Source organism: Dysidea avara, chromosome 2 (assembly GCF_963678975.1).
Source record: "Dysidea avara chromosome 2, odDysAvar1.4, whole genome shotgun sequence".
Lineage (NCBI taxonomy): Eukaryota > Metazoa > Porifera > Demospongiae > Dictyoceratida > Dysideidae > Dysidea > Dysidea avara.
This window is the reverse complement of record NC_089273.1, coordinates 51,880,406-51,895,137: the sequence shown is the minus strand read 5'-3', so window position 1 is coordinate 51,895,137 and position 14,732 is coordinate 51,880,406. Positions and strand designations below refer to the sequence as shown.

General features: G+C 35.8%; 1 protein-coding gene across 1 annotated transcript; it reads left to right on the top strand.

Moving 5' to 3' along the window:
• Nucleotides 1-4,165: 4,165 nt before the first annotated feature.
• Nucleotides 4,166-11,617, top strand: LOC136246265 (broad substrate specificity ATP-binding cassette transporter ABCG2-like). Its single transcript, XM_066037679.1, has 11 exons — nt 4,166-4,422; nt 4,468-4,613; nt 5,155-5,269; nt 5,634-5,802; nt 6,331-6,458; nt 6,955-7,076; nt 7,722-7,847; nt 8,788-8,990; nt 9,778-9,958; nt 10,274-10,383; nt 10,485-11,617. The coding sequence occupies exons 1-11, from the start codon at nt 4,215-4,217 to the stop codon at nt 11,554-11,556; spliced, it is 2,580 nt and encodes an 859-aa protein (XP_065893751.1). The 5' UTR covers nt 4,166-4,214; the 3' UTR covers nt 11,557-11,617.
• The last annotated feature ends 3,115 nt before the right edge of the window (nt 11,618-14,732 follow it).

The following is a 14,732-nucleotide window of genomic DNA, read 5'->3' as shown; positions in this document are numbered from 1 at the left end:
AGCTACAAAGAAACCATCATGTAGAGAGTTCAGCTACAAACAAATCACCTGTAGAGAGTTCAGCTACAAACAAATCTCCCTGTAGAGAGATCAGCCAGAAGAAGTTTCCTTGTAGAGAATTTAGCTACAAAGAAACCATCATGTAGAGAGTTCAGCTGCAAACAAAACACCTGTAGAGAGTTCAGCTACAAACAAATCTCCCTGTAGAGAGATCAGCTAGAAGAAGTTTCCTTGTAGAGAGTTCAGCTACAAACAAATCACCCTGTAGAAAGATTAGCTAGAAGGAGTTACCTTGTAGAGAGTTCAGTTACAAAGAAACCATCATGTAGAGAATTCAGCTACAAACTAGTGACCTTGTAGAGACATCAGCTAAAAGAAATTACCTTGTAGAGAGTTCAGCTGCAAATAAACCACCATGTAGAGAGTTCAGCTGAAAAACAAATCACCTGTAGAGAGTTCAGCTACATGCAAATTTCCCTGTAGAGAGATCAGCTAGAAGAAGTTTCCTTGTAGAGAGTTCAGCTACAAGCAAATCACCCTGTAGAAAGATCAGCTAGAAGAAATTACCTTGTAGAGAGTTCAGCTACAAAGAAACCACCATGTAGAGAGTTCAGCTTCAAAGAAGTCACCCTGTAGAAAATTTAGCCACAAACAAATTGTCCTGTAGAAAGATCAGTTAGAAGAAGTTACCTTCTAGAGACTTCAGCTACAAAGAAACCATTCTGTAAAGAGCTCAGCTGCAAACAAATCACCTGCACAGAATTCAGCTACAAACAAATCACCCTGTAGAGAGATCAGCTAGAAGAAGTTACCTTGTAGATTGTTCAGCTACAAACAATTCATCCTGTAGACAGAGCAGCAAGAAGTCACCTTGTAGAGTGTTCAGTTACAAAGAAACCACCATGGAGAGTTCTGTAATAAATATATGTATTATATATATAATTTGTACATTTACTGATAAAATCAGAAATATTTAAAGTACATCTGCTTCATCTTTTCTTCTTCCTGTGGTAAAGAAAAAAAAAGACAGGTTAAAAAAGTCCCAAAGCCAGCCATAGGCCGGTTTTGGGGTATACCAACACAAAAAGAAAAGAAATCTAATCCAAAACCGCCAAGCTGTAAAAAAACAGTCCAAGAAATGGCTGTGATGGTAGGTTAATGGTAAAAATTTTAATAACGGCAATTTAGGTGAATTTTTTGCCAAGACCAAGTGGCACAAAAATTCACTTGAATTGTTGTTATTAAAATTTTTACCATTAACCTACCATCACAGCCATTTCTTGGCCGCCACCTTGGATTTCACATCTTTTTTCACCATAGCCTTTTTGAGGGCCGCACTGTTTTTTGTACAGCTTGGCTGTTTTGGATTAGATAGGGAATTACACCAGCATTTTGAAGTAATTTTAAGCTTAAGAAAAACTGTACAATTACAATTCTATTTGAAAACACTTTAATAGAGCAGTCACACAGTTACACTACTCTAGTAACGCAGACACATATAGATTGATTGGGAAATGAAGTTCTCTACTATAGCAACTAGACAAAACTATTAGAAGCTAAAACATCAATGCATATACAATTGGAAACTCTTGATCTGGGAACATTGATTTACAGTACTCATATGTAATTGGAAATGTTTCCCCTAACCTCCACCGTTTTTTGTTAACTAATTGAATACTTCATTTATCAAGGCTTTACAGCTGAAGGTCTGTAGGACATTTGGTCCTACAGCCTGTTTAAAGATGTTATATAAAGTATGTTCAGAAAGGAGAAAAATCCATGGCAGCCTTGTCGAACATGCACCATCTGATTTACACTCCAACGCTTAAATGAGTCTGACAGGTGGTCAGGATTTTTCCCCTTGTCAATCTCATGTATATGTATCCATAGGAACTCTAGAGAGGACTTATTATCTCAAAGTACCCAACGTAAAGCCAAATGGACATTGGTTTATTTTTAAGGCTTTACAGCAAAAAGTGCTAAAGGTCTGTAGGACATGTGGTCCTACAGCTTCTTTAAAGTTGTTACATAAAGAACATCCCACATTACATTCACTAATAATTTTGGGACCCACTCTTGATATATAAGTGCCTACACACATAGCATTAATGTATTTTATTAGTTTAAACATATATACATGTATGCCATTTTGTTGTACTGAATAATCCCTCCAATTTTTCATCTACAGGTTCAGGGAAGACAACATTTCTTGATCTAATTACCGGTCATAGAAAATATGGCAATAGAAAGGTAAACCACACTGTTTACTTGTGTCAATTGACAACACAAATTGGGAACATTAAATTAAGAACTTATGACAAAGTTTGGCTTGCAGTCAAGTACCTTTCTTATTACAGGCTACCTGCAAGGGCAGTAGTGACTGGGCCCACATGCCCTACTTTTGCAGGTCTGGTCACATTTAGCAATGCCACAACATGTTGTTTTAACTTTGAAATGATTAATGCAATAATAATAATCAATAATTGTGACCTGGCCTGCAAAAATACGGCATGTGGACGCATAAAATTAGCCTAATACAGGTATTTTACGGCTCATAACTTTTGATGCGATTAAGCTATAGCCATGAACTGTTCGGCACCTATTTCTCACTTCATTGGCTTTATAATGGAAGTTATAGAATGCAGATGTTCTATTCTTCTACTGAGATATGACCCGTTGAGTGACAGGGTGTAGTTTGTGCTCACATGCCCTATTTTCGCAGGCCCGGTCACAATTATTGGAAAGTAAACAAATAGATAAGATGATGTTTCTTCTCTTGCATGCTGAGACTGAACGTGCTTGAGCTACAGATGAAAAACAGTGGCTTCAAAGTTTTGTAATCTGCAAATTAAACAGATGGAGCATGATCGGTATCCCTCTCAGATTCTATAGCTACTCACTTCCTTCCTTTTCTGCTATCTCTTTACAGGGGAGCATATTTATTAATGGTCACAGACTGGATGATATCAGAGACTGGTATATAGCCAATACTGGTTATGTACTACAACTAGCAATGCCTTATTATGAGGAACTGACTGTGAGGGAGAACCTGACACTAGCTGCCCAGATGAGACTATCCTTCTCTATGAGAGAAAAGTTTGAACGAATTGAACAAGTCATGAATGAGGCAAGTTAAGCTAATTACTGTATAATTTTATAGTGTTGGTCCACAGTAAGTTAACAGTGTGAAAGGGGAAGCCATACGTGCCTCAAAGAAAGAATTAATAAAACAACATAAATCAGATGTTAGCCATAATATAACGTGATTTTGTTTCCTTACATGCTTGGACACTACGGTAGGTAGGGGTGCGGCGATTATGTCGGCATAATTTCCGGTGTAATAGATATGTGTGGGAATCAGGAATTATGCTAGCATTTTGAGGTGATTATAAAGCTTTAACAGTAGGAAACTCTGCAGATTGCACAATTCTGTTAAAATAATCGAGATACTCCAATAGAGCAGTCATTGAATATTATTTACTCTATTAAAGCAGTCACATTGAAATACTCTAATCCAGCAACCAGCTAAAGAATTCAAGACTATTTAAAGCTTAAAGATACAGCAATGAACTGGCAATATTAGCCAATTATGGTGGCATATTTTGGGAATAATGGATAATTCTCAAAAGCATAATAGTTGATTTTTTTAGCACTGCTCAAAAGCATAATGCTCAATTTTTGGAGCATAATAGCCTCATGCCTAACAGTAGGTAATTTATTTAGAATCACTGCAAATCTAAAAATGTGACTGGATTTGCAAAAAGGTACCTTTTTCACACATAAAATTTGACCCATTTTTTGAACTTTGAAGCTTCATAACTTTTAAATCATGGCATATAATAGCCTGATATTTTCCAAGAGTGTTGCTACAGGATCTGGCTGCATTTTGATACTCAGAGGAAGTTAATCATTAGAAGGGGTCAAGTGTTACATCATTTTGTTTGCTGGTATGTAAAATGTGTGGAAGGTACCTTTTTGCAAATCCGGTCACAAATAGTGCTAGTGATACAGATGTGCTGCAGTATGTATAATAGTAGATGAGCTGTTTGTATGACAGAGAAGTGTGTTACAGACTCTCATGCTTTCTGTACAAAAATAAGCACTCATGTGCACTTTTGACAGTGGATGCCGACCAGGAGTATAATGATAGGCTTGATCTAACACTTCCAATTTGAAAGATTAACTACTTGTATAAATGCAAACACATTAGACAAATGATTATACTTTGCAACACAACCGATATCAACATCATGAAAACTCTTTCCATTACTCCTACACAGACTGGTCTACAAGAACTAGCTGATATTGTAGTTGGTGGTACAGTTGGTCCAGGACTAAGTGGTGGACAGAAGAAGAGGTTGACCATAGCTCTACAATTGTTGAGACTACCAAGTGTCATCTTCCTTGATGAACCTACCTCAGGTACACATCACCTAACACATTGATAATGTTACATGTTTTGTATAGGTCTGGACTCTGCTTCATCATATGAACTACTAACCTACTTGAACAAATTGGCTGGATCACAACGAACTGTCATCATGACCATCCATCAACCTCGTATGGAGATCTTCCACATGTTCACCAGATTAATACTGTTTTGTGAAGGAAAGGTGCGGAGTGTGTCTCTGTGTGTGTGTGTGTGTGTGTGGGCTTCCTTTGATGTACTAGTGATTACAACCAAAACAGTGTCCCTGCACGTCCTGTATTATGTGCAAGTTTTGAAAACAGTACATTTGCTAAACCATTGATTACTCCCATTTAAACTCATAGTCTTTGAGGCAGCTGCTTCAGTTGTCTCAACAGTGTATATGATATCCATTATGAGGGACACTTGCACTTCACTCTACTAAATTACGTCTCCATCTTCCAATCCTATACAACTTAATAAATACAGCGTCTTTAAAACTACAGCAACCTCAAAAGTCTCTGTTAGAATGATGCAATAACAAAGCTCTACAGTATATTGCTTTCATAATACAGTAATTTAATTTGAACACTATATTGTTTGTACCTTGAAGATGCTACCTTTTGTCATGTTACTGTAATAGCAGATGACTTTGCAGGTTTATAGACAAATGGTTAATTGAATGTATTGTGTACTTTACATGCTATAGGTACGTACACCTCAGTATCCCGTCATTCTCTTTACAGGTGGCTTACCATGGTACTCCCTTCAAGGCTTATGAAGTGTTTATCACAGCATTGAAGGCTCAGTACTTAGAGAAAGGACTTGTACTACCACAATTGGAGGATAAGAATCCTGCAGGTATAATGAGTTTTAATGAGGTTTACATTTTATGGATAAGGAAATTGTAGTAAACAAAAACAGCTGTGGTTGGTTAGGATATACACATGCACAAAGTAACTATCGGCACGTGATCATTATCTGTCACCTCTAAATGATGTTTCTGCTGCTCAAGCCTTTAGCCTGTTCCTTTTATTGTATGCACCCTGTATTGAACTATTATACGTAGACAACCTATAATGGAACAAATAACTATTTCATCACCTCAAATTCAATTTCAATTATCAGTGAATAAATATTTTGTCCTATAAGGTCCATGGAATGTAAAGAAATTTATATTTTATAGTAGTACATTGTTAACTACACAATCACTCTCCTCTTGTAGATGTTATTATGGACATGTTGGGTAACAGTAAGATGAGGGAGGCTATTTTACGATACTATGAAGAGTCTGGTGATCCTCAGGCTGTGGTTGAAGCTATCAAACAGTCACAGAAAATGATTACTACACAGAAGAACAGATGCCTCATTAATATGGTGCTTGGAAAGAGAAGGTACTTAATAAAATAATAAACGGTTGAATGCTAATTGATACTATATATAACTTGGCAGTTTTCTTTCAACCAGATGATCACATACACACATGCAACATAAATTGTGACTGGGCCTGTGACAATAGGGCATGTGGGCACATGATTTTTGCCTACTTTTACAAACGTCAATCACTCATACTGTTTTGTACCATTATGCTATAGCTATGCAAATTTCAGCTCTTAGTAACTATTTAATTGGCGTTTTGATGCAAGTTACAGAATTCATATATTCTGTTTCAGCACTGAGATATGACCTGTAGAATGATGGGGTGTAGTTTGTGCCCACATGCCCTGTTTTCGCAGGCCCAGTCACAATTAGTACATGTCCAAGAAGGATATTTAGGATTACAAGCTTATACAATATCAAAACCTTACATTCAGTATGTGTTGTTACTTTATGTTGGGTATTTTATGGCAAAACAATCCAATGACGTGGGATGAACTACTAATCAAATCAACTGAAGAAAATTAATTTTTGTCTTATTTTAGGGAGTTTCAAGATCAGGGATCAACATTTGTCAGGATGGCAGCACTAGAAGCTAGAGCAAAACTCAGAGCAACTATTCCACAATTAGCCTATCTACCCACTATCTTTTTCTCATATGGATTCCTACTTGGTTAGTGTAATTTGTAATTAAGGGGTGATCATAATTTTAAACTGTTGCAATTTTGGCGGTAATACTTTGTTTGGAATGTTGTATATTCTCTGGGTTGACAAGTTTAGTTAGCCACTAAGTCAACTGCACAGTCGTGTGATGTAATTCACTGTATTTTTTGCAAAAAGTTTTCATTATTTTAATGATAATTTTTGTAATAAATGTTTTCACATGATTTACATGTAACTGTGAATGTTCTATGAAAATTCTGCTAACTTCAGTTACTAGCTAAATTACTGTATTCTTAGAGTTATAGAGTTTTTCCATTATTGTGTCTGCTATTTCGTGTCTGTTCAGTGCAGTACAAATACGTGTATGTACTAGGAATGACTGTTGACTGCATGAAAATAATAGGGGAGCTGTGAAATAATGGGTGTGTTTCCAATACTATATATATACCATGATATTCATTTTATGATTTAGTTATTTCATACAACTTACAGTATCTAAACAACAGGTACAGTGTATCTTCAGACGACATCAGCTTTACTGGTTGTGTCAGGATTTTGTGTGTACTCCTTGGCCAGCTCTCTCTTCATGTTCCCCATTATGCACAAGTATTACTCTCAAGCTATCACAGTAAGTTAATTGTGTATAAAGCCACTGTAGAATGACCCAAATCTGCAAAAGGCAGTCGTATATCCTTTCCAATTACATGTACCTGGCAACACATAACTTGGCTTTTGAATAAGATGCCAACTTGAAAGGTGGTCACCTTATGCCTTTTATATAGCACCATACCTGCGATTACTTTTAAGACAACAGGTTAATGACATCAGGAGTTATTTGGCATGGAAAAAAATACCAATTTTCACAGATCTGGTCACTTGAATGCTGCTACAGTGTTGGTGACACATAATACATTTACATGACTGCATGATTAATGTCATAATATGAGCCCTATTGAAATATAGTATATAGTTGTCAGTTCTATTAGAGTATTTTGATCTTGATGTCTTCACTTGTAGATGGGCTCTGGCTAAAATAGGTACAGCACAGTATGTACAATAGTGCAATCTGAAGACACTGCAAGTGAACAGTACTAAAGATCAATGACAGAACATAATGCAGTACTTACAGATTGTTATATAAAACAATAAATCTGACATTAAACTCAACACACGTGGTACATGTAACAAAAGTCAAGCTAACTGCTATTGTAATATAAACACTGGTGTCTCCTAGCTTATATGCTTATATATTATGTAATTGTACCTTATACAGATTTATGAACTGGAGAACAGTGATGGAATTGGTCATTGTGCTGATCTTGTAATACAAGGATTTTCAAGATTTGTGTTTCTAGGTCCTTTACCAGTAGCAGTATGTGGAGGGATACTATATTTGCTGGTAAGTACAGGGGGGTGTACAAGCCCAGCACATCTAATATTGAGTGGTCATGACTACATAAACACGTTTATTTAAAGAAATCCACTTTAGTTTTTCTAAGGTAAAACATTTGCAGTGTTATGTGATAGTGAAATAACTTTAACCCCCTTTACTTTACACTCTACTACATAGAAATGGCTAACCATTACATGACAGATCAGACTTTACATTAGTCAGTGATACAAAAATGATCACTCAGTGATACTGAACTTAATTAATGTGTGAAATAGTTTCTAACCATAGAGCTAACTGCTCAAAACTAAATATAATGGTTATCAAAATCCTCATGCTAACAACATAAGCAATGGAGAAAAATTGTGTTGTAATGATTGAGAAATGAATTCAGCTTTCTTGAGCTTGAAAGAAGTAGCTAGTACACTAAAAACTATAGATACTCTTATAGAGCAGTCATAGAGTAATCATACTGCATGTGACTTTAATAGAGCAGCCACATAAAAAATTATGACTGAATTTTGGAAAATCACCCATATGGGTGTGCATGAAATAATTAGAATTTCATGTTTAGTTGGTTGCTAATAAGAGCAGTACACAGTTTTAAAAATGTTTCAAGGATTTTCGTTTAATTTAAAGTATTGAGAATGGTTTAAACCATCAACAAGTCGATTTGCACTATAAAGTTTGCAATTTAATTATTAAATATTTTAGGCATCAAATGCATCCATATGGGTGATTTCCAAAATTCATTCGCATATGTGTTAAGATTTGATGGCTATGCCTTTGAGCTATAGATATATTATTAAATTGCATTTATGGCATTGAAACCATCAGATATAGCTACATAGGTAGCTACAAGTTCATTGTTATGTACAAATCATGATGTCACTGCTCTGTTTAAAACATATTTGCATTTATTATGTTATGGCTGCTAAATATTTTGTAGGTGATAATGGTGAAATCATACAGTTTGGAGGTTTATCTAAAAGTGTTAGTTGTTAACATGGCTCTCAACCAGACATGGATTGCTCTACTGATATTTGTGCTATGTGCATTTCCCAGTATAGCATTCCGCTTGTCACCTGTGATTACTGCTATTACTGGGTTTGCTAGCGGTTTCTTCATTCCTCGAGACTCCATGCCTCCTTGGTGAGTTGGCGTATCATAAATACTTTGTTGTTATGTATATTAAACTTTTTGTAATAAAAAATGTTGCTGCTTTTGACTAACTAAAGTAATTTTGAAATGGAAAATCCTCCATATTCAGACCTCTTAACAAAACACACACATCCTGCAAATTGTTTCATGTGTAATGCATACGACTAATAGCAAAATACTAGGCAGCTGTGATTACCAGGATACTACCATAAACAAGTCCTAGAAATCTAGTACAGGCCACTCTCCTAGATATGATCGTAAATCTACAAGAGGCTGAGGCTGCACTAAACTTCATCATTGAAGGCAAGATATTGCTTATGACCAGTAGCTATGGACAAGGACATAATGAATATATATGATTTGCTTCTACTATGACAAAATGATGTAAATATAATTTTCTTGCTAAATGAATCAAGCTGCCATTATAGAATATAATTCATCAGATGAAATGAACACACACTACACACACACACATACACACATGCGCGCACACACTACACACACACACACACACACACACACACACACTACACACACACACACACACACACACACACACACACACACACACACACACTACACACACACACACACACACACACACACACACCTATCAATGTATATACCTCTATGTGCATGTATGTACCATGTGACAATGGTAACTCAACATTTGTTACATATACACATGTTGTATGTGTACATACACATACGCACACATGATAATTAAAAAGTTGTGCAAATGTACAGGATATTAATCAATGACACTTTTTGTGTTCAGGTATCGATGGTTATTCTTTATCAACCCGAACTACTATGGTTTCTCCTCAACTTCTTATCTACTGTTGAAGGAGTTTGACTCAAATTGTGCAGGTAATGAACTGGAGTGTTATGTCTCTACTGGTGACTACACATTGACTCAGTTCAATTTCAATGAGACTAACCCTGCTCTACATGTGATGGTGAGTTGTAGCTATACAGGAGAACTGGAATTTGTAGTTTAAAACATCTAAAATTTTCACCTACAGTGTAATAATTCAATATCCTTTCATTTAGTGTAAACACAGTATGGTAGTTTGCTGTCACTATCATGTAGCCAGACAATGTAGTATTGATGGCGAGCCCTAAGTTGATGAGAACTTAGTGTTGTCTAAAATTAGATTGAAGTTTCACATCCTGGGCTGTTGTGGCTGCACATGCATGTTTTGGAGAAATCTAAGATCTAATGTTACATTATGAATCCTTGTATATTTATTGATGATTGTATCTGTACACAGATTTTGCTAGTGATGACAGTCAGTTATTTATTGCTGGCTATACTTGCAATGTGGATAAGACATTCTGACATTCGTTCAGCACTTCGGAAACTTCATGATAAGCTTATCAGGTAACTGACATCTTTGTTGTTGATATATACTTTTAAGGTCAATAACATTAGGATATATTATTCATGGTATATAGTTATTCACTATAATGTACTCCCTACAGCCTGGAGAAGCCAACCTTACACTTACAAGTTGGACTGCACCAGAAAAACAAGATTGAAGTGAACACACCCGAAACTGAAATGACAAAACTTAGTACTGCTTCAGTTGTCCACTTGGATGTCAATGCTGAAAATAATTACAGAGAAAGTCCCTCAATCAATACATCAGTCCACGGTCTTATTACAGATAACAGCAGCTACAGCAAGGATGGTGAAGACAAAGTTAGATCATCAAGCAAGAAAGAAATATCAGATGGTGCGACAGAAGAACAGCAGTTACCACAGTATGCAAACAGTTATAATATTGATTTAAATGAGTCTCAGCTACAACTAGAGAAATTTCTGTTACCATCTACTGATATGACTAGTAGAGGACTGGAGTCCCTGGACAGCTCCAAGCTTTTCACTAAACAAAATAGCCTTTATAGAGAGGATACTGGCATTAATCCTACCATGCTGTTTGTCAAGCACCACTCATCAGGAGAAATACTTCGTGTTTCCAAATTGGCTAGAAGAACCAAACCAGAGTATAGTCCATATTGGAGAAATGACACATGCAGTTTCAGATTATCTACTGGCCAATCCAGCCATCGAGCAACATCAGCAGTTATATCCACTAGGGAATTGCGCTTGAGACAAAAGCAGTTACAGAAACGGGTTTCCTTGGTTCGTAAGGTATCCAAAGATTGTAGTACTAAAATCTTACAGCAGGCATTACCTCAGAAAGACACTTATGGCACTCTTCAACAGGCCACGGTAGCATACAATACAAGAAATAAATCTCAACAAAATGCTACATGTAACCAGAATCTGATGGACTGTGTGACCACCACTTCAGATAATACAAAGCAAAAACAGAGGACAGAAGTGCCTACAAATAACAAGATATCAAAGCTTAGAGCAACAACCCCTTTACTGCATGTCCCCTCAACTGATGATCAGCCTAACACTACATCAGAGGATACCACTCTAGCTGATTTCATTCCTCACATGTCTAGTGAAGTCACTTCAATGTTTGCTGGTCAATATGAACACAGGCATAATGAAAAGAGTTTCCAAAACAATTACCTTTGACTGGAATTGGTACCCATTATCAGTGTATATATGTTTTTGTTTCCCGAGTGTATTTCCCTGCTTAGTGTGTAACTATGAAGCTTTTCATTACTGACGGTAGCTACAAATCAAACAAATGCAATCTGGGCCTGCAAAAATAGGGCATATGGGCACACAGAATTTGACCACTTCTTCAAATTTTCATGCATCATAACTTTTTAGTTAGCTACTGTATGCAATGGTCATGCAATTTTCATTACATATTAAACATTTACTTGGCATTTTAATGCAAGTTACTGATGTAGATATTCTATCCCAATACGGAGATATAATGTGTAATGTGACGAGATGTAGTTTGTGCCCACAAGCTCTATTTTTGCAGGCCCAGTCACAAATTTTCTTGGTCACCTTCAATGATCCTGTGAAGTTTTTGCCATTATTATATGGCATTTAATAAGTAAACAGTAATTATGCTACTGAAAAGAAAATCTCCCTCCAACCCCGGGACTCAAACTGCACACAACCTTACCCACAATAGTTTAGGTAATCCATGCTACAGTAAATCATTAGTTAATAGCTTTTGTAACTAAAATAGGCTTGCAATACAATAGGCTTATAATAGATTATTAGTAGTAGCCATGCTTATAATAGGGTTGAAAAAGTCCACCACAATTATATATCACGATAATTAATGTTATTACAATATTATATGCTCATTAGAAAACCATTTTATATTCAAATGTACCAGTTTTGCTATGGCTTGTATTGTACTCCTAAGCTACGTATAAGCACTGCATAATTATTAAATGTGATTTGCTGCATTTGTGAGGCAGTTACATTAACAGTATTTTATTTTGTAAGCAATATTATATATATATATATATATATGTCAATTAAGACCTCGATCATGATGTGTGAATATAGCCTCAATATAAAGTTATTGTCTCATGCTTTTATTGCAATAGCAATGTATCATTATATTTCCCAAACCTACCCTGCCACTTTTACAATCAATGTGTGTTTTGGTCTAAATCAGAATTACAGTGAAACCTCATTTAGCGATAATCTCATTTTAACCCCCTCATTATAGCATACATTCAATCACTGATCCAGAAATACAGAGTTATAAAAATCCAATGCTTGATTTTGTAGTAATATTATTGATACACATTTGACTGTTCTTGGAAAGTTATACTGACTTGAATTTTTATAAATGTTTTAATAGCCAGCTATCTTGAAACTTCTAATTTGTGATTTGGATTTTTTCCAAAATCCAGTCACTAGATTTTTAGCTATTCAAACATCCTGTTGGAATGTGAGAAGTTTGTCTGCCCTGCTTGAATACTTTTTATCAAGGTTTATACTGTGTATGGATCCATCAATTTCAATGAAACTGAACCATGTTAGTACCTGACCATAACCAGATCTGCGAAAAGGAATCTTATAGCCTTTCCACATTTCCACGTTTGGCAAGTCATAACTCATCATGTATTTAATCTATTGTCTTGTAATTACATCCAGGAATAGTGCTATGTTAGGAGTGTAAAGTGACCAAATTTCAGTCTGGTAGCATACTCACAAGTCAGGTTGTGGATTGCGACACCTTTTCACAGATCCAGTCACATATTAACTATCACCTTACAGGATCATAGATCCTCCTGTAGAGAGTCCAACATGGTAAGTGCATTATTGGTGGTCTTGGTTTCATTAGACAAAATAAAATTGCTACTGTAATTAACTAGAAGTTCTAATTGAAATAGAGAGGAGATGTATGTGACAGATCGGTTGGAAGACAATACCATACTACAATGTTGCAAAATGCAATTAATTAGTAATGTGTGTTTGTTACAGGCCGTGGTGTGAAAAGCCTTTGATAACTACCCATCAAAGTGGGTTGTTTATTTGGTACTATGTTCACCTCCACAGTGCTTCCCACATTTAGTCATAATGTAGTTGTTATGCACACATACATTAAACACTGCATACTTTATGTACATGCACATCAGGTATAAGTTAAATTGTTAGCGATGCTATGAGCATTTCAATAATATAATTATAAAATATACAGCCATCACAGCTGCTCATCTAAGCACCACAATGATGGGGTGGAAACAGTGAGATTTAAAGGGTTCCATGATATTTTGTATGAAGTGTCCTGACTTACACAAACAAATTAAATTCAGTAAATGTGACCGGGCCTGCGAAAACAGGGCATGTGGGCACAAACTACATCCCGTCACACTGCAGGTCATTTCTCAGTATTAGAACAGACTATTTGCATTCTGTAACTTTCTGCCAATTAAATGCTTACTAAGAACTGAAAATTACACTGCCATAGCATAATGGTATAAAAAGTTATGAGTGATGGAAGTTTGAAAAAGTAGGCAAAAATCATGTGCCCACATGCCCTATTTTCGCAGGCCCAGTCACAAATAGTTACAACCAGTTTAACTATCAGTCCAAGAAAAATACCTAGTGACAGTAGCTTTAGCTAGCTGCTAGCTACCCCACTTTTGTGCGAAGCCACTTGACATTTTTATGTAATGTTATCCTAGCACTAGCTATGTATTATACTCATAGGGTGCACCTATTCATACACAATAAAGCACTTCTATCATCATTTATGCATCTAAAGGCTTTGAATATTGACAGTCCACTAAGTTGTCAAAATAATTTCCCTGCTAGGCAAACAAATTTAGCTCCTTGAGAAGTTAGCAATGAAATAATAAAATTTATCTTTGCCTAGCATTAAATTACTTGTCCCTGTACAATTATTGTTGCACTAGTATAGGTGACTTGCATTTCTGTTGATGATATGAACAGCTAGTGCATGTAGTTTAGCATGAGATTAACAAAATATTTGTAGATAATGCATAACCAGACTACATGACAACTGGATCTTTATGATATTACTTCCATTAAGCTATGCACACTCTGCATTACAATAAATTTTACCGTGCCATATAAGCAGTCTTAGCTGTGATGATGTCATTTGATAGTTAAAATTATATATTAATTGTACATTTTAAGCAGTCTTAGCTGTGATGATGTCATTTGATAGTTAAAATTATATATTAATTGTACATTTCAAAAGTTCTCTTATGGGTTCTTTAACAATCTTCATATTATTTGAAATTGTGAATTAATTCATTTTAGAGGCTGAAAGCCTGTTACTCAACTGAGCACACACACACACA